The sequence below is a fragment of the Ochlerotatus camptorhynchus genome, unplaced genomic scaffold (genome assembly GCF_037179485.1).
Source record: "Ochlerotatus camptorhynchus isolate MF236.1 unplaced genomic scaffold, CSIRO-AGI_Acam_v1.1 ptg000182l, whole genome shotgun sequence".
NCBI lineage: Eukaryota > Metazoa > Arthropoda > Insecta > Diptera > Culicidae > Ochlerotatus > Ochlerotatus camptorhynchus.
This window is the reverse complement of record NW_027040672.1, coordinates 2164139-2191057: the sequence shown is the minus strand read 5'-3', so window position 1 is coordinate 2191057 and position 26919 is coordinate 2164139. Positions and strand designations below refer to the sequence as shown.

The 26919-nt window shown below is 39.2% G+C and overlaps 1 protein-coding gene across 1 annotated transcript; it reads right to left on the bottom strand.

The window, feature by feature from the left end:
• Positions 1 to 6481: 6481 nt before the first annotated feature.
• LOC135702007 (smoothelin-like) lies at positions 6482 to 25458 on the bottom strand. The gene is made up of 3 exons (XM_065222955.1): positions 25029 to 25458; positions 7328 to 7457; positions 6482 to 6656 (listed from the first exon to the last, which is right to left on the bottom strand). The coding sequence occupies exons 1-3, from the start codon at positions 25456 to 25458 to the stop codon at positions 6482 to 6484; spliced, it is 735 nt and encodes a 244-aa protein (XP_065079027.1).
• Positions 25459 to 26919: the final 1461 nt, after the last annotated feature.

The window sequence follows — 26919 nt, the reverse complement described above, 5'->3', positions numbered from 1 at the left end:
GAGGCATAACATCTCTGATCACGCCTTCCTTCGGATGGGAAGTAAAGCCGTTGGTCCCCGGTTCATGAGTTGATGGGTCGATAGGTAGGGTCCAGGTGTGGGAGCTGCCTTCCTGGCACGTCGGTAGCATTGGTGCTCAGCACGGAAAACAAGATCGACGGAAAAAACAAACCAAAGGAAAAAAAAAGAAAACACTCTTTGTGATACATCACAATTGTCAACCAGGTGGTAAGTCAACGGGCACTAGCATACTTTGTTGTATCAAACCATCGTTTGTATAAGAGACTTTAACCGGTGATCCAAATCCATCCAATTGATCCCAAGGGAGCCATCTCGATGCTGGAAAAACGGTATGACGAACCATCAACGTCGTTTATCGATTGGTTTGCTCTTGGTACACTTATTTCAACTACGTGCCATCATCAGAGTGTGCCATGGGAAATACTCGTAAAAAAAAAATCTTGCTTCATCGGTCACTTTGATGTAGGGCAGAAAAACGGTTGATTATATATCTCAATGAGTTTGTAAAGCCAGTTGCTTCAGGATGCAAGGCAGCTTAAATATAGTTGTAAATATCATCAAATATTTAGACTTTTTTTACGGGAACTAATACATGACAATTATAAAGAGATTTGAGCTGAAAAATGTTTGTTGCACGGATAAATACGGTAAAATCAAATAAGTATTTTGATGCATCCCAACAGCAAAAAAAAAAATAAAAACTACTGTCACATCAAAGACGATGTACTTGAAACACGTCAAAAATATGATATTTTCATTTTCATTTTCAAGCACAGAAGGGGGTCATAGGTGAAACATCACTGTCCATACAGCACAAGGGTAGAGGTAAAGATTTGGCACTACCGAATAATAATCACAGGGATCAAGTGAATGCTGGTTAAGATGCCGGATAGGGAGGAATAGTGTTTCAAGTAGGGAATAGTCGGAGTAACAGTTGGAAAGTAAATGTACATAGCATGTTTTGCATTACCTTCTTAAGCATGAAATTTTTTGAGAATCAGTGTCAGTCAACGCCATTGTCTTTGTCGATGTCTTTACGTTTGTCAGTTGCCATTGTCATTATAGGTGTTTTCTCAATGTATAAGTTCTTGTCAATGACAGTATTGAAAGTATCCGTGGAAGTATTTTTCATTGTGTGTGTGTTTATGTATTATTACCAAATGATTATATTTCTTCCTCATCTCCGAGTTTAAACGGCGTTCAAGAATAATTAACTAAAACAAAAGCAAACAAAAAACGTTGCAATAGTTCTTACCATAACATGCTTAACTTACAATCCACGTTTTTTGACTAATACCTAAATGCCATTTTTAATTTTATAACGATAAATTGCTCAAAATAGCAGCCTGTATTTCAAAACCAGAATTCGCCTCCAATTCAATGTCTTTTGTGGATTCGTAGAAGCAAAGTTATGCTAAAAGCTTAGTAGTTATCTCAAAAAGCTACCTTAATCGTTCACAGCCAGAGCCAGACCACTCATGAAATCCAAAACTACAAGCCTGAAAAACATATTGATATTTTTGAAGGCGAACACTCCGCAACCTATTCTTGCTACTGATTCTGTCCAATTGGTAGGTATCCAAATTATAGTCATTCGTTGAATTTATTGTTGAATATATGGATGAATGATCTATTATTGAATAACTATTATTTACGATAACAACATGAAAGAAATGAAATTTAAACTACAAACAAAACGTGACTACTGAAAACTCAAAATGATATTCTCACAAACAGTGTTCGAAAAAACTCAAACACTCAATTCTCATGCATGAGTTTATGCGCCTAGAGTTTTGCCAGCCAAAATGGAACGTCGCAAAAATCACCGCTGAGTTTTCAGGTTCAAAAATTCATTTCTTCATATGTCGGCGCTATTAATTACTCTTGTTTGTGCAGCAGGGGTTCGGAAACTAATACAACATGCATAAGCATGCTATCAATTGACGTTTGAGTGGTTTTTATGAGTTTAAAGCTGGTATGATTGTTCGACGTTGTGAGTGTGAGTGCGTGAATATGCATGAGAATCTCAAGCATGAATTTTGCTTGCCACATTCGCACGCGAGTTTATTCTCGCAGGGAGACTCCATGAATGAGATTTGAGAGTGATTTTCCGGACACTGCTCACAAATGTATTTTACGCAACCAGACCTGACTCCACTCACCCGCCACAAAAAAAATGATCCTCGGAATCCCGAAACCATCAGATGCTACAATGATACCTTATACATGGTAGACACAAAAAGAGGCCAGAAGGTAAGTGTCTGACACATAAAACCTCCTGATGAATGTGGGCGTCTTAGTGGAATACCTGTATAATGAGAGAGAGAAGGATTAGTATTTTCCATTTAATTCCACTACTTTATTTGCTTATCCTTGACAGATACGCGTATTTCGTCTACAATGTGCAGACTTCTTCAGTGTCTTGTACTAATACTCGACTGAAGAAAAACATCGCATTTACCGAATATATATTAACACAGGTACATTTTCACTTAGAAACTAGGTAAACTTAAATTTAATTTTCTATAGGAACAGGTACTCCACTGCTTACTCGTTGATGTGTCCTAGGTAGTAACTTGAAAAGCCATGTGTATCCGTTTCCTTGATCCCTGTTGAGTAAAGTTGAATTACGTTGTTTGTTGATCTCGAGGCTTTCTGCAACATCCAATTTCCATGGTGTAGATACGGTTCGTAAAATCGTGATGTCCTCCGTCGATAGTTGGTGGTCCTCTGTGAAGATGTGTTCTGCAACCTTTGATTTGAAATCATATGTTAGGCCTTTTTCCTCTTGCTTTTTGGCCTTATTAACCTCCGCTATATGTTCTTTAAATCTAGTTGCTAAATTTCTCTTGGTTTGTCCTACATATACTTTGTTACAATGATTACAGCTTATTTTATATACACCTGCTTTACCTAAAACATTAACTGGGTCTTTAGTGGATCCTAACAATGATTTCAACTGGTTATGTCTACTGGTGAAAACTAAATCTAATCCGAATTGTTTTAACTGTGGTCTTAGTTTACAAGTAATATCTTGATCAAATGGAACGGACACTCGTTTCAATGGTTCAGGTGAGGGTTGTAAATAATCTCCTTTGTAGAATTCTCGCTTTTTTATCGATGATTGCCTGGATTGTGGTCTCCTTGTATCCGTTGAGTCTTGCTGTTTCGAAGATGTACTGTAATTCCTTAACGTTTCCTGTATCGCTAAGTGGAAGAGTCTGCATTCGGTGAATCATGTGGTGAAAGGCGGCCATTTTCTGCTGGAACGAATGGTTGGAAGTATAGGGGATAACTCTTTTGGTGCTTGTTGGTTTCCTGTAAATTTCGTATTCAAGCGAGGAAGATGATGACGATTCCCTGATGACTAGAAGATCGAGAAATGCGAGTTTCCCGTCTTTTTCTACCTCGTGAGTGAATTTGATATCCTTATGAATTCTGTTGATCTCATCTAAAATTTGTGGAAGGGCTTCCCGTTTAACTACGCTGAAGATATCGTCAACAAACCTCCACCAACGGTTTGGTAATAGTCCTTTCTCCTTCAGGATTGTCTCCAAGTTGGCCATGAAAAGTTCACACAAGAAGGGGGATAGGGGGTTTCCCATTGGGGCTCCTTTCTCGACGGAGGACATCACACCATGGAAATTGGATGTTGCACAAAGCCTCGAGATCAACAAACAACGTAATTCAACTTTACTCAACAGGGATCAAGGAAACGGACACACATGGCTTTTCAAGTTACTACCTAGGACACATCAACGAGTAAGCAGTGGAGTACCTGTTCCTATAGAAAATTAAATTTAAGTTTACCTAGTTTCTAAGTGAAAATGTACATGTGTTAATATATATTCGGTAAATGCGATGTTTTTCTTCAGTCGAGTATTAGTACAAGACACTGAAGAAGTCTGCACATTGTAGACGAAATACGCGTATCTGTCAAGGATAAGCAAATAAAGTAGTGGAATTAAATGGAAAATACTAATCCTTCTCTCTCTCATTATACATAAAACCTGTTAAATCTACTTGCAGATAGTCAAAATCAATTCACTCTGAGTGAACGCTCACGAATCATAAAATCGCTGATTGCGACACTCTGAAAGCGAAATTGACGGGTCTTATGGGTCAAACACCCTTGTGTCCTTCAATCTTATCCCGTATCCAACAAGTACAAATCTCAATTACGATATCTAACGAACTCAAAACTCCGAAAATCACTCCTCTATAGCAAGTGAGTGGAAGCAACCCTGCGCGCAGCCTTTCTTCATGATACACTTTTTCTACCTTACTTTCTATTAGACCTGTGGACATGCGTTAGCTTCGAAACTTCTAACCAAACTGGGAAATCCATCACATGAAAAAAAAAATAAATAAAACTGTTCAAAGTTAAGTAATAGTACAAGAAACAAACACGAGCAAGTAATATTAAATCTCTTGTATCGTATGCTAATGCTAATTGACTGTAACCAAAATTTTATGCTAATTGAAATAAAATTTTAATAAAATGATATGCAAAATTTACTAGAAGAGTATTAATTTATTAGTGAGAAGTTTCTAATAAGCCTTCCCGATCCTCTGTATACAGAACAAATGTTGTAATGGAGATTTGTACTTGTTAGATATGGGATGAGATTGAAGGGCGGGTGTTTGATACACTATACCAATTCATGATTTTATAATTCCAATAAACATTTTTTATAGCAAGTGAGTGGAAGTAGCCCTGTGTGTCACTATGGGAAATCATCATCGTTGCAAATATAAAGAAATTAAAAATAACCCTTTGCTTCACTACCGTCCATGGTGAAGGAAACACGTCTAATAAATGATATTACTTCTAAATGTCACGAATTGAAAAGTTTTCCCAAGGCGAACCAGCCAATGGCTGAAAGCCTTGTAAATAAAGGAAAAAAAAAACGCATTGAAAAAAAATCGGGCAGTAAATGTATCGAAATAATACGGAATTCCACATTTCTGTATAAATTCACTTGTCGTGTTGGTATGATTTCCGTTTGTAGCGACATTAAATTAGTATTTTGATGCGATTTAGGATATTGTGAAATATTTGTTTTGCTCATACTCTTGGTTTCGTTCGAACCGTATTTAGGATACTGTTTGAAAGTAAAGGAGCATTTAACTGTTCGTTTATTTGTTAGCCTCAAATATCGTTAAACTTTACGGAGCCGAGGTCTATCCAAATACAAAAAATCATAGTTAAAAAACATTCTTGTTCTTTTTCTTATTTTCAATTTACTCTAAATATATGGCACCAATCCTCTTCTTGCTTTCCTCGATCAATGCACACCGTTCTTCAGGATCGTCAATATGCGAAAGATCTGGGGTCGTATATGGGCGCTGCGTATATGGACAAATATCGCCACTCACAGAGATCAGGCTGCTATCACTTTCGCCTGAGTCATTTGCGTTCAATTTTTTGGTTGCATTGTTTGTGGTGTCGACTGATCGCTGGCGTTTCATTTCGGTTTTGTTGTTTTGCTGTTGGTCTGCATTTGGTATCGATTTCGGGAGCGAGGGCCACTGCTTACTGTTGGCTGCGTTTGATGGAAGTTTGTGTGCATTGTTGTTGTTCTTGTTCTTGATGTTAACGTAGTTGTTGTTGGTGCTGCTACTGAGAGTATTGTCTTCGTTTGCTGCTGCTGTTGCTGCTGCTGTTGCTGCAGCCACATCGGAGCAGCGTTGCTTTGGGTGAGATTTGCGCTCACAATTGCGACATGTTTTCCCGAAAAAAAAAAATAACAGTGAAATTTTCAGTGGAAGCAATGCTCTAACATTAACATTTATTGTCGATAATAAAAATTATTGTTATATTGTTGTACCCTTCCGAAAACGGCAAAACTGATACCTAACTGTACAATGAATGTACATAATAAAATGTTGTTACAATGATTTTTATCGTATTTTTCATTTATTTTATTGTTAATATGGTTCGATCATGAACAATAATGAACAACTCTATTGCAATAAAAATTATTGTTACATTAAATATTGGTGTGTTTTTATTGTGGGTTACTTCACGAATCTGATTGAAGCATGCAGACTATGAGAGGGTCAGCAACACTGCCAATGTTATCAAGATAGGCGCTGCTCGTATGGCTCTGGCTTTGACAGTTCGTTCGGCTCAAAACCAGCCAGTTCGCGTCCGCTCATCTCTTAAGCTGGGTTTAGACAGGGCAAGTCAATTGATCAAGTCCATGGTATCCATGGTATCCATGACAGATACGTATTTCGACTACAATGTGCAGTCTTCATCAGTGTCATTCCCACTAAAGAACTTATCAAAATCTAACCCCCTTAAGTACTCATCCCCTAGGTAAAAAAGTCAAGATCATAGGTATAAACATGAAACTACAATGTGTTGAATCGGAACCTACCTAACTAATAAAACCCAAAGATTTAAGTGAGCTAAAGGAGAAAAATCTATATAACTCTCTAATAAGGAAAATCCCTAATGGCTTGTGTCGTGACCGGACCGAGGTTTCCAGCCTCGGCCACGGCAACACGAATTAGCGATGCAGCTCTCACGGGTGCGGCTGCTTCTATTGCTACTGCTGCTGCTGCTACTGCTGCTGCTGCTGCTGCTGCTGCTGCTGCTATTTCTGTTGCTACTGTTTCTGCTGCTGCTGGTGGTCAGTCACCTCCAAAATTCGTTACAAGAATGACTTCAACGAGCTTAGGTACTTCATATTTATACCTGCTAACCTATCAAAATTCTCTAACCAATGAGATTCTGTTTACATGCGAACTATCACGCTTCACGCTCACTTGATTCTACTCATTATTTATTCAACACTAACTCTATCTACTACATTCTTCCCCTCTTCTACTTTCCTTAATTGAGGAAGGGGGGCATTATATCCACCCATTTAGGGGAATTTTATCTACCCTCTTGGGGGACTTTCATCTACCATCTCAGAGATATTTCATCCATCAGGTCATGGCAATTCTAACTATTTAAAAATTTCCTCAGTCCATCCATGAAGTCATGGCAATTCTAACTAATTCTAAATTTCTTCAGTCCATCCATCAGGTAATGGAAATTTTTATCTACCATCCGTCCCAGAATTACCAGGTCATGGTAATTCTATCTACCATCCATCAGGTCATGGCAATTCTATCTACCATCCATCAGTTCATGGTAATTCTTTCTACCATCCATCAGGTCATGGTAATTCTATCTACCATCCATCAGGTCATGGTAATTCTATCTACCATCCTTCGGGTCATGGAAATTTTTTCAAAATAATTCTTCAGTTCTTTAGTCATTCCACTATACTTACACTATCGTACCAACTGCGCCATTATCGTGACCGGACCGAGGTTTCCGGCCATGGCTATACGAACCAGCGATGCAGGTCCCACGGCTCCGGCTGCTTCTATTGCTGCTGCTGCTGCTATTTCTGTTGCTGCTGTTTCTGCTGCTGCTGGTGGTCAGTCACCTCCAAAATTCGTTACAAGAATGACTTCAACGAGTTTTTTTTTTTTTTTAGTTTAAATGATCTTTATTTTAGTTTAACTTGGACGATTACCATATAAATTTTTACTAAGTGATTTAATTGCTTTCTTCATCTTTAGGTATGGGCAAAATTCAAAATTTGTTTTACAGAATTAGTCCTAGACTTAGTACACGGTCGACCACCTTGGTGGGATTGGTTTGTTTTGTTTTTAGAATTTGAAGAGAAACTACTTAATACTACTATTTACAGCTTAAAACTAACCTACTCTACTATATACACTTAACCTACTATGTACAAATTGCTTATTAAAGCATGTTCAGAAAGATTGCATTTTTGAATAAATTTAGTTGTCATATCATCAATTTTGGAATCTACTTTGGGAATTTCTGCCTCTTGATGGAGGTCTGCTATTCTTGTGTCGAATGGACGATCTAGGATCATCCTCAACACTCTATTCTGTGCAACCTGGATTTTGTTCCTGTGGGTCTGAGCGCACGATTCCCACACCGGGGCGGCATAGAAGATCGCGGGGGCTATGATCTGTTTGTAAACAGCCAGTTTGTTTTGCCTTGAGAGGCGGGATCTGCGGCAAATGAGCGGATACAAACACCTAACCAAGGCGGAGCACTTAACTAGGGTTTTCTCTATGTGCGAGCGGAACAGGAGCTTCTCATCGAACAACATCCCGAGATAAGTAACATCAGTGGACCACTCGACCCTTGTACCATCCATTATTACGGTACAGGAGGGAGACGGTTTAAGTTTTAATGATTGTCTGTGAAGGAACATGATCGCTTGGGTTTTCGAGGCGTTGATTTTGATTTTCCACGTGGTGGCATAATCAGTAAAGGTGTCAAGGCATCGTTGGAGCTTGTTCGTAATTTCACGAGGCATCCTACCCTTGACGGCTATCGCGGTGTCATCTGCAAACAGAAAGAACACGCAACCGTCTCCTAGAGGAGGGATGTCCGACGTGTAGATGCTGTAAAGCAGTGGTCCCAGCAGACTCCCTTGCGGAACACCTGCTGGGATCGGAAATTGTCCCGAAAGGGAACTATTCAACGACACCCTGAACGACCTTTGCTGGAGATAGTTACGGGTGATTTTCACAAGGTATGGTGGAAAGTTGGAGTTACAAAGCTTGTATATAAGTCCGTCGTGCCAGACATTGTCAAACGCCTTTTCGACGTCTAACAAGGCCATGGCTGTGGACTTGGATACAGCTTTGTTACTCCGGATGTTATTCATCACCCGCACTAGCTGATGATTGGTGGAATGCCCCTTACGGAACCCGAACTGTTCCGGAAGAAGAATGTCATGTTCCTCCACAAACTTGTTTAGTCGGCTGAGGATCAATTTTTCGAACAGCTTGCTCAGCGCTGAGAGCAGGCTAATCGGTCTGTAGCTTGACGGTAGTGAAGGGTCTTTCCCAGGTTTGCGGATCGGGATGACTTCAACGAGCTTAGGTACTTCATATTTATACCTGCTAACCTATCAAAATTCTCTAACCAATGAGATTCTGTTTACATGCGAACTATCACGCTTCACGCTCACTTGATTCTACGTTCCCTGATTCCTGATCCTAAAACCCTTGCGTGGAAAGTATTTTTAGCAGAAATGCCAACAAAAAAAGACGTCTTAAATGCATAGTGGCGGCTATATGTACATAATTTAATTAAAAATCACTGGAAATTTTGATAAATACCCTGGATTTCTTTACATTTGAAATATTCTACCGAAATTTATTAAATAATTTGGTGATGCAGAGACACTGATTGACACTTATTTTAGTAAAAAATGCTACTTGAATGGTAATGACATCAATCGTTGCAGTCCTATGATCGTTTGTTTGGATGCTGATATTATATGCTACTTAACGTCAGCTCTATAACATGCAATAAAATACAATTTGTGTATTGAAAAACACATCAGAACAATCATTGGAGTCTCATGATGATATGTTTTTAAGATTTCGCTTGATATCTAGCACCGAAGATGTTATACGTGACAATTAAAAGTTCAACGCATATTGATCAATTTCACCCCGGTGTTTAATTTTCCCCTGGATTACGGTAGCTCATAACAGCAATTTAAACGTCAACGGCTGTTTAGGAGCTACCAAGCCACATAGCGCATATGTATATATTTTTAATTTTTTTTTAAGTCTTTATTTTACAGATTTTTAGCCTACGGCTAGTTCATCTCTACATGGCGCATATTGCCCTACCCTCAACTCAGAACTTTATTAATTAAAAACACTTATTTGGTATCGGAAACCATTCTGTTTTCTGTAATCAAGAAGATGCTAATGTAGCAAGTTGATTCATATATCATGAGTTATGAATGCTCTTATTTTTGCCTATGAAAATTCAACAAACACATTGAAATAAACTTGTATTGTTGTAATATTTTGGGAGTAATTTTAAATAAAAGTTTAATCAAAATGGCTTCTGGTGACGCGACATAACCCTGCCGGCACGTTTTACACCATTTCCCCCTTCCAGAATCAACACAAACTGTAAGTACGTATCATTTTGAATCCTTGAAATGAAATTCCACTTGTTAGGAGTTGTCGTTTTCAGTGAAGGAGATATTCGCTGCTATGGTTTACATAATGGATGCATTCGTTATATGTACTCGAGATATCCAAGGCTGCACTGCAGATACCCGCCTACTTGCTATGGACCTTATGGGAAAACGAGAGAATGCATGCTGCGAAATAGAAAACAATCCTACATAAAGCAGGCCATGATGACTATGAGAGGTCGCATGACAGTTGACAATGGCATACAGTTTCTAAGTTGACTGTGGTCGAATTCCAACTGCTTTCCATGAAGTTGCGTGAACATTAAATGAAAAATTTACTCCTTTAACATTTAAAATAAAGACCGATGCAATTGCGCAATCATCTTTATTTACCACAAATTCGCCACTGTCGTCTGCCACCTTCTGGCAGTCTAATCTGCTCAGCTTGCTCACTTCGTGTCCGGAATCAGTGTCAAAGTCCCGGCTTCTTCCGGTCACGCTCGGTCCACACAGAGTAAACTTTGAATACATTGTCAAACTGACGTCGAGGACGACGACGATGTCAGCCAAGACAGTGGCAGATGGGGAAGCTTTCTGAGAGTCTTTTATCAGGCATCAGACTAGCAGACGACGTTTTCTCTTTACTTGCACCACCACAGCTAGCAGAAGATTCTGCTTCTATGCACTTATTCAAAATTTGCATTTTTCCTTTGGCGTCAGCAGGCGATAACGTTTGCCATAGCTTGCTTTGCACACTGGCTCTTTTCACTACCAATTTGTGGAAGCAAAGCACTCTCAGTTGAAGGAGGGAAAATTAAGTAGTGACATGGAAATGGCGTGTACTTCCGACACCATGTATTAAGTCAATTCCATACGAAGCAGACTGTCAATTTTTTACTGTACGAAATACTTAGAATGTATGGTCTATTAGATGTGCTTTTCTTGTATGCGTTATTTTTATTTATATTTATTGAATTCAAAAATTTTCTCACTGAATTAATTTACCGAATAATTACTTGTTTGGTCCAAAGCTTGCTGCTGTATCGGTCTGAAAAGTGCTCTAAAAGTCAGGTGCTGGCATAGGAATTTCAAGGATGGAATTTTACCACCCGATGAATAAATCAGTATCTTCTATGAATAAAAGATGCAAAAGTGATGAGCGGAGCTTCATTGAATATTGATGAAGTAACTAGTAACTTATACTACAAGGGGAAAATACTTTCCCCGTCATCGAAACCATATCGGGCGAGACGATGACACATTCATTATGATGCTAGCAAAATGATACGTTTAACTGTGCATTACAATATTCAAATTGAGGTCATGTGAGAACGTTGGCATTTCTCTAATATCATGTTATTGCAGGTCAACATTCCAGTAACTCATTTGTAAATGACAAGATTTTTCGGCTAGCCTGAATTGTGTTAGGAACTGTTTCTCCATCCATCCAAAATATGCTCTATAATGTGAAGTATCATACTGCAGTTTGAAGTTATTGTTTACCCCATGCTTGAAATATGGTCCAGGGAGTGTCAAAGCCATTCTCCACTCTACATGGAAATAAAGCTAAATTTTGCAATATTCTACCAGTTCATACAACGAGCTTTCAATACGCATTGTATGTAGCTTCGGGTGAGACGAAACAATAAAGTTTGAATCCTGCACTTTATTTATATAATATACAAAACAACACATTTCCTCCCTTTTGTGTTGTTTTCCTTTTCAACACCATCTAGTAGGCCATACAGCGCTCAGCCTGTCCTGGTTTTGGTTACTCATTGCCGAGTGTTCCTTTCCTACCAAGCACGCCGTGGAGAGTATATTTTTACACTATTTTGCAGCAGCTTACTTCGATGTATGTACCTCAATATTATCACATGTCGGCAGTGTGATTTCTGCTTTTGTCATGTCAGAGTGACACAGAAGAGCTGTTTACATGAAAAGCTTGACCAGAGGCTCTTAATGGAGCACGATGCTATATAAAAATTGTGTTGGGATCCTCGCAGCACCTGCCGGATGCAGATAGTTTTATTTTTCATTTGAATACCCAATGTAAAAAAAACTATGACTTCACATGCAATTTTTAGGCATAGTTTTTCACAATAGTACATTGCACAAAATCAGAAAATCGCATTCAGCTCTAATCCTATAACAAACTCCATCAACGAAACCGATGAAATTCCTGCATGAACGGAAATGGGCAAAGATTCTCACATTGTGACAGGAAATGCACCATCAAACGAGCGAGGGAGTCACTTTCTGTCTCCTTTAGCAAAACGAATCAAAGCAATCTCCAATGGAATGCGCTTGGTTTTGTCCACTACACTAGCACACATACATTTGGACGCCGAAGGCAATGCACTCGATGTTTCTCTTACGTAGATACGATTTCTGACACTCGGAAATCAAACCAGAAATCCCAAAATGGAAAAATGCCAACCCCATTTGAAATTGACTTTTACTTGAGCTTGACTTTAATAAAATAGCTCCTCCTTTTAGCCAGCGATAAATAGTGGTGAATTACGAGAGGAAATAGGACTTGTTTACGTGATTTCTAGTAGACTGGTTTAATTTTTTGAATACAATCTAAGTAGACTGATGGTGATGGAAAAGTAAAATTAGTGAGGTTGCTGGTAATTTAATTTTGATCAGGTGCTCCACTGTGCGTTGCTGTGCTTGTGAGGTCATTTAAAAAAAAACTAAGGACCTACTGTCAGTTCCACATGTCAAGAATTTTATAGAGTGGTACATATTCTTAGAATATTTTCGATAAAGAATTCGTAATACCTAAATAAATTCATTTTTGTTTTTTGAAAAATATGCAGATTTGAATAGATTTTGAGAATAATTTTTTTTGAGCTTATATAATATTTGATAATACTGAAAGGATATAAAGCGACTGGCGGTGGTGGTGGGAAATAATGGATCGCTACCATCAAACCGCGCTGTCACCCATTTGAGATGCATGTGAGAGAGCCTGTGTGCATCCGAAATGATGATAAATTGCATTTTTCGTTCGTTCAGCAATGACGCGTGCATCCAGCGACTACTACAGTGCAGTGCGGCACTGCAGAAGCATGTGATGCATTGAAACATACATTAAATTGGTTGATGATGTACGTAGGTATGTACGTTCCACCGGTACCCACAGTCTCTGCGCGCTAGTTTTTCACTTTCCTCAATTTGCGCCAACATAATTGGATAGATGGGAAAACCGGTTGCAATGTTTGGCGAGGGACAGCGAAAAACTTAGTTGTTTTTCCTCGATACTATAGTAAGGTAACCCGAGCAGGAACGAATATCTCGATGGTATTATTCTTTGGTATTTTACCTCTTATGTCAGGTTGATCAACAACAAATTTTAATAATCGGGAACAGAATTAGGTATTTATCAGTTAATTTCTCCTGCTCGGGTAACGCGAAATAAAAGGATCTCAGTAGGCTTTGAGCTCCCAAGTTGGGCTGCAGTGAAAGTGATGAGAGATACAAAGAAAATGCGCATTGCATTCTGTTTGGTGCCCCCGAATGCATTTGTTTATTGTTTAAATTATTCCAATCTTTTTTGGTCCTCGAAATGATGCAATAATTCTATCGGCTATGTACCACATGGTGAGTAAACGAGAGAAACATGATCCTGAAATGCTGCCGGTTTTTCGTACTTTCGCAGTATGATTTATCCTTTTTGCACGTGTCATAAAAGCAAAGGAGCAGTATTATTATTACACTTCCATGGACAAAATGGCATCAGCAAACTGCAACAGGCCTTTGTTTAAATCTGGTCCAATTTTATTGGCTTTATGTCACGAAGGGAGTTCATCCCAGTATGCCGTTTGGTTCGCGATAAATGTTCGCTGTTTGTATATATTGATTTATGTTGTTATTTGGACAGCATCATTTGACAGTTATCGTGAATTGATGTGTTTGCGGAGTGGAACATGGATTGCATTTTCCAATCACTGTGCATTCGAATGGATTGAAATTAATAGCGATTTTTGTATTGTGTGTGTGTGTGTCATCCTCTACACGGAAACAAATCCGAATCCATTTTCATGAATAAAAAATCATGAAACTTGTCATCCCATGAAATCGTAACAATCATTCATAATTTCGTAATGGAAATTCATGGTGTTGCAGTTGAATCAAGACCGCTACATGCGTTACACGTACTTGACAAACCGTGTTCATAAACCGCACTACATAGGTATATGTTATACGCCTTTTGTCTTCCTTCTTATACAAGTACTGATAGTCTAGTGGTCAAAGAATGGGTTTAATGATCTCAAGGTTCTTGGTTCGAATCCAATCTGATACTTTATTTTATTAAGAGATGAACTAGCCTATGGCTAAAAATCTCTAATAAAGAAAAAAAAAAAACTTTATTTTATTCTTTTTACATTTTTTGATTAAAAGTTAAACCCATGAATTTAGATCATGATTTCAACTCGGATGATTCATGATTTTGGGAATGTTTGCTGCGTTACGCAAAAGTTGCTCATGATATCATGAATATTATTCATGGTGTATTTTCTTAATATATATTTTCATTCGCTTTGTTCATGAAATCATGAGTCATTTTTCTCATTTCGGAGATAGGATTTTTTCCCGAAGAACGTCTACCAATAACTGGAACACCTACCCTAGGTATGATCGATAAAATTAACAATTATTTTCATATTTTCAAAAGAAGATTATTATAGAAGCTTCTTTTGTAAGCTAATTCTAGACGCTTGACCATCGCTCCACACCTCTACCTAAAAAACCACGACAGGACAGTAAATTTAAGTAGTTACGTAGTAATGGAGCAATTTTTCATGGTTTATGGATCAAAATTAATAATATAGTGTCCAAAACGAGAATAATGTCGGAATGTCGGGATAACCCTGTACCGCTAAGCCCAGCGACAACCTTGTGGGAGATTCGGAGAGCTACGGTAACGGTCGCTGTCAGATCCGAATGGTGTCATTACAGGCGTCAGGTTTGGTTCAACGGAATTGTGAGTTTATATAGGTCAGAGTAAGAACGAGAAAAAAAGAGGAAAAGAAGGTACAATTCCAAACCATCTAGAACACGTTTTTCAGCTAAATTATGTTAATTGCCTAAATTTGTTACTATACCTATCGTTTAATTAAATTGTATTGATTTGTAGTGAACTAGCTACTGAACTAGGTTAGTGGCAGGTGGATTTCGTGAACATATTGAATTCAATAATCCTAAATTTGCTTAATCTAGACACTACAATTTGATCCTAAAATCAGGTAACCTACAATTTGTTCCTAAACACTATATACTTGATTTACCCTAAGTAGGTAGCTCATTCTACATCGTTTACGTGCCTAACTAAAATAATAATTAAATCTCTAAATCCTAAATCTAGCCAAATCTTTGTTGAAAGAGTGACAGAATATAACTCTCAGATTGAAAAATCTCTCGCTCAGCCTCCCATCGCTTTTCATGGAGGGATTTGTCTTCCTCCAACATTTTCCCTTTGCGCTTTTCTCCTACTGCAACAGGTCTAGGGATTCCTCCAGGCTGACCACATTGGTACTTACTTTTTCAGATTCAGATCCGGCATCACTCCTCGCACTATTCTTTCTGCTAGGTGGTTTTTTTGGGACAGACTTCTTGGTTCCTTTCGGCACCTTAAGCATATTTGTGCACTTCGAACACGTTTACGGAACCTCCTTTACAGCTGTTGTCTTACCAGCACAACTATAATGGGTGCAGAAATCGTAGACATCACACTGGACCATATCATCTACGTGGTCATGGCCTTCACAAAGCGTACAGTTTCGATCGCTGTTCTGTTCTTCACTCAACGGTGGTGTTGATTCCTCTGACATTTTGAGGTTATATCCAATGTTGTTCTTCAATAATGTTCGGATTAATGAAAGCAATTTCCTCGTTCTAGACAGCTTGAAGCGGAAATAGGTTTTTTTTGTAAGTATTAAGATTGATTTAGATTTTATATTAGTTTAATAAAACCTATTTTAGCTTTATGCTGTCCAAAACGAGACTGCTCTGAGGAAGTTGCTTTCATTAATCCGAACATGGCTATATTTTTAAGTGTGCAAACTTGATTTTTCATGGTTCACTTTCTTTAGTTTAAGGTTTACTGCTGAATGTGTTATGGATCATTTGCAATATGTTTATGGGTAATTCGTACAATTCCAATGCTCATTTTTTAGAAATTTAGCGGTACATTTTTACAATTCTGTTGCTAAATTTGACATAAAATATGGATCATATTGATATTTTTTATGGATCATTCACACTTTTTAAAGTATTTTCTCCGATGTTTTAGGGATCATTTGGATGTTTTTTATGGAACGTTTTCCAATATTTTATGGATCATATATTGGTTTTTATATCCAAAAGTATGTTTGCCATTCTTTTTCTCTGAAATTAAAAACTATCCCTTGCGATGCCTCAAATTTCTGTTCCGGTAGCACAAGCGAAGAAAAAAAAAACAAACAACGTAGATGACGACATCTCTTCTGATCCTTGCAAACACGTTTTCTTTCTCGATTCTAAAACTTCCACTAATCACACACGTATAACCGTCCGGGAGGCAGAGTGCCAGCGCTAATCAGGCAAAAGCACCCGAGAACTATGATAGCAAACGCACGCACAAAACAGAGAGCAAATTTACAACACAACCGTATCCGAAGGGGTTCGAAACAGGACTCATTACTCTGTGCTGATCTGAGTCATTTCAAAATGGGACTCAACAAACAATATACTCAGAAACTATACCCGATCTCAACAAATCATGCCGAAATCAGAACAGCTAAACTACTCGGTAAGATTTTGGCATTTCTATTTAATTGTATTAAGCTACTTTATATCGAGTTCTTTTCAATCATTGCAACATGTGAATAATGCAAAACAAGTTTAAAATTGTTCTAGAGCCAAATTGGTTTTGAGAGGAACGTCAAACTACAAACTATGAACATTTTGCTTTCCCAAGCGGTCCCTCCGCGTTCTGCCTCTATAACCCAAAACCGTTAAACTGATTCAAAGAGTATAACATAGAGAGTATAAAATAAAATATCCACATGCACTGTATTGTCCAATCAGACATCATTAGACCCTAACGTACTTGCTTGACCAGACTTCAGCATCAACCGGTGGGCAGTGCACTCTACACTCCAAGTTCCCTTTGTTTCACATTCATCGCAAATTTCATACTTTACCCATTGAGTGTTGATTAATCACAGTACAAATCTAGATAGAACCTTTTGAAATGTTTATCAAAAAATTGTGACCGAACGCGGACTTGAGGTTACTAGACTATTAAATAATCTAGGTCCTTTTTAGGATTACATTTATATAAAAAATCCAATTTTGGGCAAAGTCCACCGAAAATAAATAAAACTATTTTATGACTTAAAGGGCAATGAATGAGCATTAGTTTCGGGATAATTTTAGTGTTAGAGTTATGCTAGTTTTGATCCGTAATTAGCCCTGCCGGACCCTCCAACATTAGTTGCAGGTAGTGGCTGTTAAATCATGCGACACTGTAACTTAGATGTTTGATTCGTCAAGTTTATACAACTCAATGTTTCAATTGAGGTAAACTATTTATCTTATAGGGGAAATGGCTCTAATGTTGGCCTATGGATCTAAGATTAAGCCCATCGCTTAAAATCTGATATTTATCAATTTTATCTAGATGAACGCGTCATTGGGACGGTACTGATGGATATTGAAAATTTAGTCGATTGCTGAATTTATGTATGGGCCCAAATTATGGGGCATTTAGGCCGACATTACATACATTTCCCATAATTATAAAAACAAAATTAAAATTACAATTATATGCAAATGCAAAATAAAACTCGACAAAACATCGTCAATCCCCTTATTCATGGGCAGAGACTGACGATGTGACTCTGATTTTGTGAATGGACACCATATGGTACATCCTCTTACTATGAATTCTGTCATTTTTAGCCTATCTGAACTATTTAATAATAATTCAGCATCCTATCTCTGTCTAATCTCAAATACCAAATGCCAATGGTTTGAATGTATCAATATAGGGGAAATGGCTCTAATGTTGGCCTACGGATCAAAGATTCCATCGCTAAAAATCTACTATTTATAAATTTTATATAGATGACGTCATTGGGACCATACTAATGGATATTTTTGGTCGCTATTGAAAGTCGAATGCTGAATTTATGTATGGGCCCAAATTATTATTATTATTTTTTTTTTTTATTATAGTCACTTTAACACTCTTGGGTCATTCGTGACTTGTCCGGGGGTGAGATTTGAACTCGTGACTTTGGCGTGAGAGGTACGTCGGGGTCGCCCCCGCCCAAATTATTTGGCATTTACGCCGACATTACATCCATTTCCCCTATAAATTGGAAATGACGTTCAATCAATAAACCCATACCCCACTCACTTGGCCAGGCTTCAGAATCGTCCAGTGGGCAGTGCGCTCTACACTCCAAGTTCCCTTTCGTTCAAATTCACCCCAAATTTGGTATTTTACCCATTTGAGTGTGGATTAATCACAATGAAACATTGTGACAGAGCACGGCCTTGAGGTTACTAGAGTATTAAATAATCTAGGTCCTATTAAGGATTATATCTAAAAAATCCAATCCGATTTTTGTATTGTAATCAAATAGAAATTCAGTCACTTTTATTTCTGGTATGCTTCTCAAATTCAACCAGTTTTTAGAATCAAAAATATTATTCAAACTCTATTGATTGATTGATCTCTGTTGGCAATTAATGGCACCAAGAAACATGCAAAATATTGCGATGCATACAGTTATTATTTTGAACGTACATTGAATCTAAAAGAAAGTTCATGTGAAGTTCATTGCCTGAAGAAAAATACAAAGCTTATAAAGCCGTACCAAGCACATCCCGGACAATCCGGATCAAAGCATTTTCTACTAGAAAAATTCATCAGAGTGAAAAGTTGCCAATGGAAAACAGACGAGGTGAGACAGGACAATGGCTTAACGAAAGGTCAGGTGAAAAAAAAATACATCTCCTGGATAGCAGCAGCAGCCAGGAGGTTAACAAAAGCATTCCAATTTCTCTCTCTCTTTCTAACAATAATACTCACAGAACAATTGCTGGCCGTTGGCGTACCACGAAACTGATGGCTCTGCGTGTCCTCTCACTTCGCACAGGAAGGTGGCATTCTTATCTGTGACCACCGTTTGCACAGCGTTGGTGTCCCTGAATGAGATTGGCTCTGCAAGACATGAATGAGTAATGAGGACCTTTGTTGGAAACATCGAACGAATAGAGTTGAAAAAAATTATTCCCGTTTAAAATCGGAAACATTGACGATTTATGAACGGATTGAAAAATCGGGGCCACCACAATTATGAAGTCATCTGCGTGCACATACCTAATGTTGTCCGCTTTGGAGGTCCATTTGCCCCGATCCGGCTCGGAAGATAGACAACGAAGACGAGCACAAGGGAACCACCGAACTCAACCTTTGCGTGATTTCAGTTTCAGTCCGGGTCTGGGAAACTGCAAGACGTCATTCGGAACTGGTTGACAAAGTGTGCCATCTCATCGTCTGGGGTTAGATTGAGGGCTGGTAGCCGTGGGGTTTTTTGCTTTAATTTGTTAATTTGAGAGGGTTTAACTGCTTCCATAAAGCTTTACGGAGCCGTAAGTCTTCAAAACCAATTACATTATTGTAATAAAAATCACTGTTTCGAAAGCAGTGTAGTGATTTCTTCTGATGTTTTCTAGTTGGTGACTGATCCTGTACGCATAGCCGTGCTCGCAACTTCATTAATTCAATCTTCCATTATTTTTTATACTGTCCGTGCAATCAACTTAAGCATCACACTCGTATTACAAATTAGAAGCCGGGGGATGGTTCACCGAAGTTTTGGACGCTGTACTGCCTTTGTTAACCTTCTCACTGTCCAGCGTGTGGTTACCCTAGATGCAGGATTCTACGAAGAAAGAAGGAGAAATGGAAAATACTTGCTCAGTGAACTTTTAAGCGAACGGTAAATCTTATGTTATACACACTAAGAAATTATTACTGACTTCGGTAATTTTTTCCGAACTTTCAACAGCTGAACGTTCGGTGAAACTTTGACCCTCATTTCAAAAGCTGTTTCACTACATGGATTACTTAGTTGAAGATGCTAATTTCGAATAACTGACTGAAGTGGTAATTTTTATACGATAGATGAGGAGGAGATGAAAGTATAGAATTGATAGTTACGGCAGTGTGAAAACTTGTCAATATACTGTCAGTCTTGTATAAATAATCGAGTCTTGCCATTGTGCTGAAGTTTTCCTAGTTTTGAAGCCTTATGAATTAAAATGCCTGATTTTTACCGAACAGTTCAGCTGTTGAAAGTTCGATAAACATTACAGAAGTCGGTAATCATTTCTTAGTGTGTACGCTCCATTGGATAGTGCACTTTTGTAAACGGATTTCGGCTGAGCAATAGACTGGCTAGTACCAAGTGACATCTAAAAAAATACAATAGATATTTTTTTTCATCTGTAAAACCAAAAAAATAAATTAAAAATTTGCTACAGAAAATTGAAAAGTAACAATAAAAAACATATGTTTGAGTTGTGGAAAATCTTGAGTGTTCCATAAATAATTGAAAAATTCTCCATCATAAATCTTATGTAACAATACAAACACCAATTTGGGCACTAAGAAAGTGCCAATAAATAAATCAAAGAACGCACATTTATTAATTTTTGCAGGCAATTTGTGATTCTTTTTCAGTGTGTATATTTTTGTTTGCCTAACTTGTGAATATACCGATACTCCATCTGTGAGTGACGGTTCCAACTATCAAGGGGGTTATAGCAACAATCAATACGAAACTAACGATTTTAAATTGGCTCACCACTTTAGTAGCCTATTGGTCCCAAGCAAACGATGAACGTACCCTATTCTAGTTGAAATTTTATTACTACACTATGTTTGTTTTGATTCGCTATGAAAGTTTGACAGATAACATCAGGGGTGTGTGGATTCATGCAGAACATGCAGGGGTGAGTGAAATAGCTTGGGACTGCTTGGGACCGTTGTTCTGGTACTGAGTGAGCCAAAAATAATAATGATTTTCTTCGGGACCCAGTGGTCTTAGAGTTACCTCTATGGTTATAGTGTTTTGCCCACGGTGCTCATACTACTCGAAATGAGCAACCACCACTCATACTAGAGTAATCGTGAAGTGGAATAGGCTCACCCCGAGATCGAAAATGACAGGTGGGCAGGAACTCACGGTCTCCCAGTGTTGGTGAGTTCTTTGCCGTTAATGTTCACGAAAAGTTCACTATTTTGCCATACAGAAATTCAAAACAAAAAATTTTATCTGCGGATTTGGACAGTTTTTGACCTGTTTCATACGACCGGAAGGTGTATGCTGGTCACAAATGCCGTGCCAAACTGATTGCCTACGCAATTAATCAATCTTTGATGTGAATTTCGCTAATAATCTTATCTTATAGCAAACATGCCATAACAAAATGGGCATGGTTCATTTTAGTAAACAAACTAACACTTCTTCCGACTGTGTCACCTCTCTTACTCGCCTGGGGCTCACCCACACGCAAGCCAACATGTGAGTGCCAGCTGTTCTAATGTTATTAGTATTAACTGTGGAAAAGGACGTATTAAAAGGTATTAGGGGAAGGTTTCTAGGACTTGTGGAGGAGCCAACAAGTATAAACTGGGAACCAACGGTTACTTGATTGATCGCGAATATAACATCTGACCTAGAAATTCCTCCAATCATTTTTTCTTTTTTTATTATCTATTGAATAAACCAAAAATTCCATGCGTTTTGTGCATGAAAATGCGTAGTTTTGTCTTCAGAAAACGAGGCGTTTCCGTGATGGGAAAAATTGGTTTCTCTAACACAGTCGCCGAATATTGATACCGAGCACGTAATTCTATCGTCGGTCTTGGATACAACCTCTTACTTTTTCATCTTTTGCATCTAAATCCATCTACTTGCATCGCTCTCCACCTTTTTGCAGTATAAGACTACTTTCCGCCCCGGAACCACTGAAGGGAACTCCCTAAAGCCCCAAGCTGCTGGTCTTAACCAACGGCAACTCCCGGGGTGGGCACTACAGTCCCTTGTAGGTTCCGGGTCTCAGGGCGTATTGGCGTGGGAGAGTTTTCGGATATGAGGAGACCTGAAATTATGTTTTTTTTTGACGTAGGACTACTTCTTTGATTTCTATATGGGGGTACACTTTGTGAAAACTGAAAATGGAACATGTAACAAATTAAGAGAGATTTTGAACGTTAATAACTCAGCTGCCCCTAGTCCAATTTCAATAATTTTATCACCAATCGATCAGAAATATGGCTACGCATCGATAACAATGCTCAAAATTGTTGATTTTCAGCAAGAAACTATTGAAAAACTGGTAAATGTCCAGCATTGTCCAAAAGCGACGAATTAACTAACAAATCCACCAATTACCTACATGCATATGCTGCTTCCCCAGCACAGTCGTCAGAGAGTAGTAAGTAGACGAAACAAGTCGAAGTGACATTCGCCTCCGATCCTCGGGCGCGTGCGAATAGGGTGGATGGAATTGCGTAATATTTTGCACACTCATCGCCATATTCAGAACCAAACGCAAATTCTTCGAGATAACCACCATCCGTCGTCTGGCTCGCCGTGGCGGTGTCTGACGTATCTCCGGTCTGATTTACGAGGTGTCCTGAAGGTGTTTCTGAAAAATGAGATCTCTCTTTGGTTTCGGAGGTTAAGTCATCACCAACTTTGGCAACAAGACGGCTCTTTTCAGGACCACCAAGCTTATTACAGTAAAGAGTAGGAATAGAATTCATCTGCCTGTTTGTAAATATTCAGAACCAACGATCACACAAAATGCTCATGTAATCAAACTGGAAGCAGGGGTACAAATTATGTTGATCAACCTTGAATCGCCACGGCTGGATATTTTCGATGGAAGAAGCAACAATCTAGCATCTAATTCGACGAAGACGGCAGGAAACATTTGTGAAGCCGAGTTATTTACGAAAGAGAGTGTCTATGAAGGGAATCGATCAATGTAGATAGGACCTATTGAAAAGTGACGCGAGATTTGTTTTCCGTATTGAGCTCCAATGCTACCGACGCCAGGAAGGCAGCTCCCACACCTGGACCCTACCAATCGACCCATCAACTCAACCGGGGACCAATGGCTTTACTTCCCGAAGGAAGGCGTGATCAGAGATGTTATGCTTAGAACATGCCTGTGGCGCCGACTTAGATTGGACCCAGGCCTGCTGGGCAGGGTTGCCAAAAGGAAATCTGTTTTTTTGTTCAAAAAATCTTTTCATCTTAGTTTTTGTCCAGAAAATCGGTGATGATATCTGTGTTGATAATTTTTTAATTGAATCCTTAAAAAATGGCATTTGAAAAGTGATTGAGCAATTTTTCTGGTAGAGACAAAAAATAGATAAAAATATATGCAGGATAAATTGGCAAAAAAGAATACCTCTGACAGTTCTCATTCTCCTTTTTCATTCCGCAAAAAAGCATGCATAGATATAAAAGTTTGTGATGATAAAATTACACTGAATTTTCACTATGTGTTGTTATTAAACATCTCAAGTTTAATTTATAAAATGTTTGCTCATATTTAAAAAAAATCTGTGTATTCTGTTAAAATCCTAGAAATCTGTAATCTGTGAATACAAAATCTTGGTTTTAAAAACTCTGAAAAATCTGTAGAAAAACAGATTTATCTGTAGTTTTGGTAACCCTGTTGCTGGGGTGAGAGGTAACGCTAACCACCGGCGCCGATATCTTTCAAGGTTATATCACGGCGAATGAGAACGACCCAAATTTGAGTTTGATTATCTCAGAAATAGAAAATAAAGTGCAGGAACTCAGCGATGAGTAAATTTGCCTCATGTTTTCCCAGATTTTTCCAGGATTTTTCAGGGAAAAATTCCCGAATTTGAGAAGTAAAGATTGGATTCACTCAGTCTATTGGTACTACTCCGAGACTGAATGAAATTTTCGTCAATTTCCTCATTTTCTGGCAGATTTTTTAAGTTTCCCACAGGAAACCATGAGACAAATTTACTCATCGCATAGTTCCTGCACTTTTGGCGATTATGAGTGAACTAAACTCAAATTTGGGTCGTTCTCATTCGCCGTGTACGCAAAAGGAAAAGAGCCAGTGTCGCTACTTGATAGCAAACTACTCATAATGGGAGGAGTCTTTGTAGCTTTTATACCACTTGGTTGCACATCATTCTGCTCTAACCTGAAAATATATAAAAGAGCGCTTCTGTATGGCATTAGCTCATTTCGCTTCGGACGGCGTGGTGAACAGCAATAGCAGCAGTAGGAAGGTGGTGGCTAGTCCACTCCTTCACACCTAACAAGCAACAATTGACTGGTCGTGGCAAAGGAGGAAAAGGTCTGGTAAAGGAGGCGCCAAGCGTCATCGCAAAGTTCTTCGAGATAACCGCCATCGGTCGTCTGGCTCGCCGTGGTGGTGTCAAACGTAACTCCGGTCTGATCTACGAGGTGTGCTGAAGGTGTTCCTGGAAAATGAGGTCCGTGATGATGTCACCTACACTAAACACGCCAAGCGTAAGTGGCCATGGATGTCCTCTTCAATAAAACGGCCCTTTTCAGGGTCATCAAGCTTACATCAGTTAAGAGTTGGAATAGAATTTATCTGGTGCTTGTTTGTCCATATTTAGAACCACAAGCCCCAACGACCGCACAAAATGCTCTCCAGAGTTGTAATCTTGTAACCAAACTTGGAAGCAGGGATGCAAGTGATTTTGATTGACTCTCTTAATCAACTTTCTCTTTGAAAAAAATTACTACAAATTTGATGCGCCTACAATTCAAAAACGGAAAGAGTTGAGATAATAGATAATTGATCAATTAAAAGAACTAAATGATCTTCACATTTATTCCGTCCACTAGCGATCCTACGTCAAGCTTCCGTGCGTGCCCCTAGGCACAGACCCTTCTACTTTTTTTTTTTTATTACCTTGCACTTTATAAGCCAGCGATGACAGTGGGGCGGGACAGTATCGAACGGTGCTCGGCTGGTGGTTCGGCTGACTCTGGGCCGGAAGCGGTGATGATAGCAGGTGGTTCGGCAGACCCTGGCCGGGAAACGACGATGGTATCGAAAGGTGATCGGCTGGGGGTTCGGTCGAAACTGGCCGGGAAGCGCTGATGTCAGCAGGTGGTCCGGGCGACCCTGGCCGGGATACGGCGATGGTAGACGCCCGTGTGGGTTTGCCGGTAATCCTGGCTCTAAACGGCGACGAAGGTAGCCCGGGAGGTATTTCGGGTGCTGACCGGCTGCCGGGTGGGCAACGTGAGGACTTGAATGGTCGGGGTGATCTGGGCTTTGCCGGGTAGTCAACCTGCAGGGGCCGACGGCAAACAATGGCGGGCCATTTACGAAGCATTGACTGTCCGCAATGCGGTGGCGATTGATGTCCGACTGATGATCGACTGGCAAGCTGGCGGACTGACCGGGCAGATTCGTGAATATCCGGGTAACTTGGCCGGTGCCAGGTTGATTCGGCCGACTATAGAATAAGCCAGGGGCGACTAATGGTGGGTTGACCGTGAAGCCGGGTATCGATTTAAACTGGAGTGGCAGTACGGCGTCGAAAGTCGTCGGACAGAATAACAAGCGGTTCGACTTGGCCGGGGAACGGGTGATGGTCAGGTCTCCTAGCGGTCCAGAAAACAAAAGCGTTCTCCCACCGCGTGGCTTGGACCGATGGCGAAGGTGACTCAAATTTCACACCACACGCAACAAACTTTCATTATCACTTCTACGAGGGCTCACGACTTACTGCCTAAATCTACTGACCGTCGGGCTCTCTCTTACCTCTTCTCATTGACCGTGGTGTTGCGTTTCTCTCCATCCGCCCCCGATCGTAGGCAGCCTTCACTCCTATATCCTAGCTTCTACACTGTACACAAACATCATCCTCTGATCGAATAAAACTTCAGACCATTCAAAACAAAACACCGAAATCGCTTTTTCGAATGATAGCTGCAACCGGATGACGGTTGTTTTGAAATCAGATGATTTTCCTCTCGAATACAGGATGAAAATTGTTATGAGAAGGGATAGGGCCTTCAGTTGAAGTGCGTAATGCTCTTTGCAGAATGACTGTCATACTAAATGGAAATGCATATGGTATTGGTTCAGCCCCATAACGCAAATCATTCAAAACGATGATGTTAATAATTCTATAGAATGTCATTTGCTGATCTGAGCTGATAAGCGAGGTAGAAGCATATGCATCGCTATCAGAGCTGTTACAAACATAGGTAAAGGATGAAAACCAATGTTTGGCTAATTCGTGGTGGAGGAGGTTTTCTCCACCACGAAAAAATTTTGTATCCATAATGGAATGGCTTATTATGGCTATTTATGCAGTATGGAAATGTAGATAATCAAATTATAAATCTTATTAAAAGCACTTGCATGTCATACTATTCTTAAATGTTTGCCGTATGTTTTACAGCTAATTTTCAAACGAAAATCATCCTGTATTTGGATGGCAGTCATATGGATGTTTATCATCTGACGACGAATTCAACCATAAGAAAATCATCCAAAATTCGAATGCATATTGTTAAAGGGCTCGAGCAATGCAATAATCATTCGAAGTATTGCGGATGTTTTGGTTAGTATATCATAGCCAATAAATGATTTCCGGCAAAATGTGTGTGTTTGTGCAACGTTATCTACACCCACTATAAATACAAATAAACAATATGTATATCAGTATCTCGAATACATCCGCCATGGCAGGACGATCAAGCAAACTGTGTGTTTTATTAATTTCATCTCTGTAGCTATCACAACGATCATAAACACAACGTAGGGATCCCGCCCGTGCGAGATC

Bases quoted from the DNA above. Each gene is read 5' to 3' on its own strand.
- LOC135702007 (XM_065222955.1), bottom strand. From the start codon at position 25,458: ATGCTTCGTAAATGGCCCGCCATTGTTTGCCGTCGGCCCCTGCAGGTT. The intron at 7,458-25,028 runs GTAATAAAAAAA...ACTGACCACCAG, and splicing joins GCTGGCTTATAAAGTGCAAG to CAGCAGCAGAAACAGCAGCA. The intron at 6,657-7,327 runs GTTGGTACGATA...ACTGACCACCAG, and splicing joins CCGGTCACGATAATGGCGCA to CAGCAGCAGAAACAGTAGCA.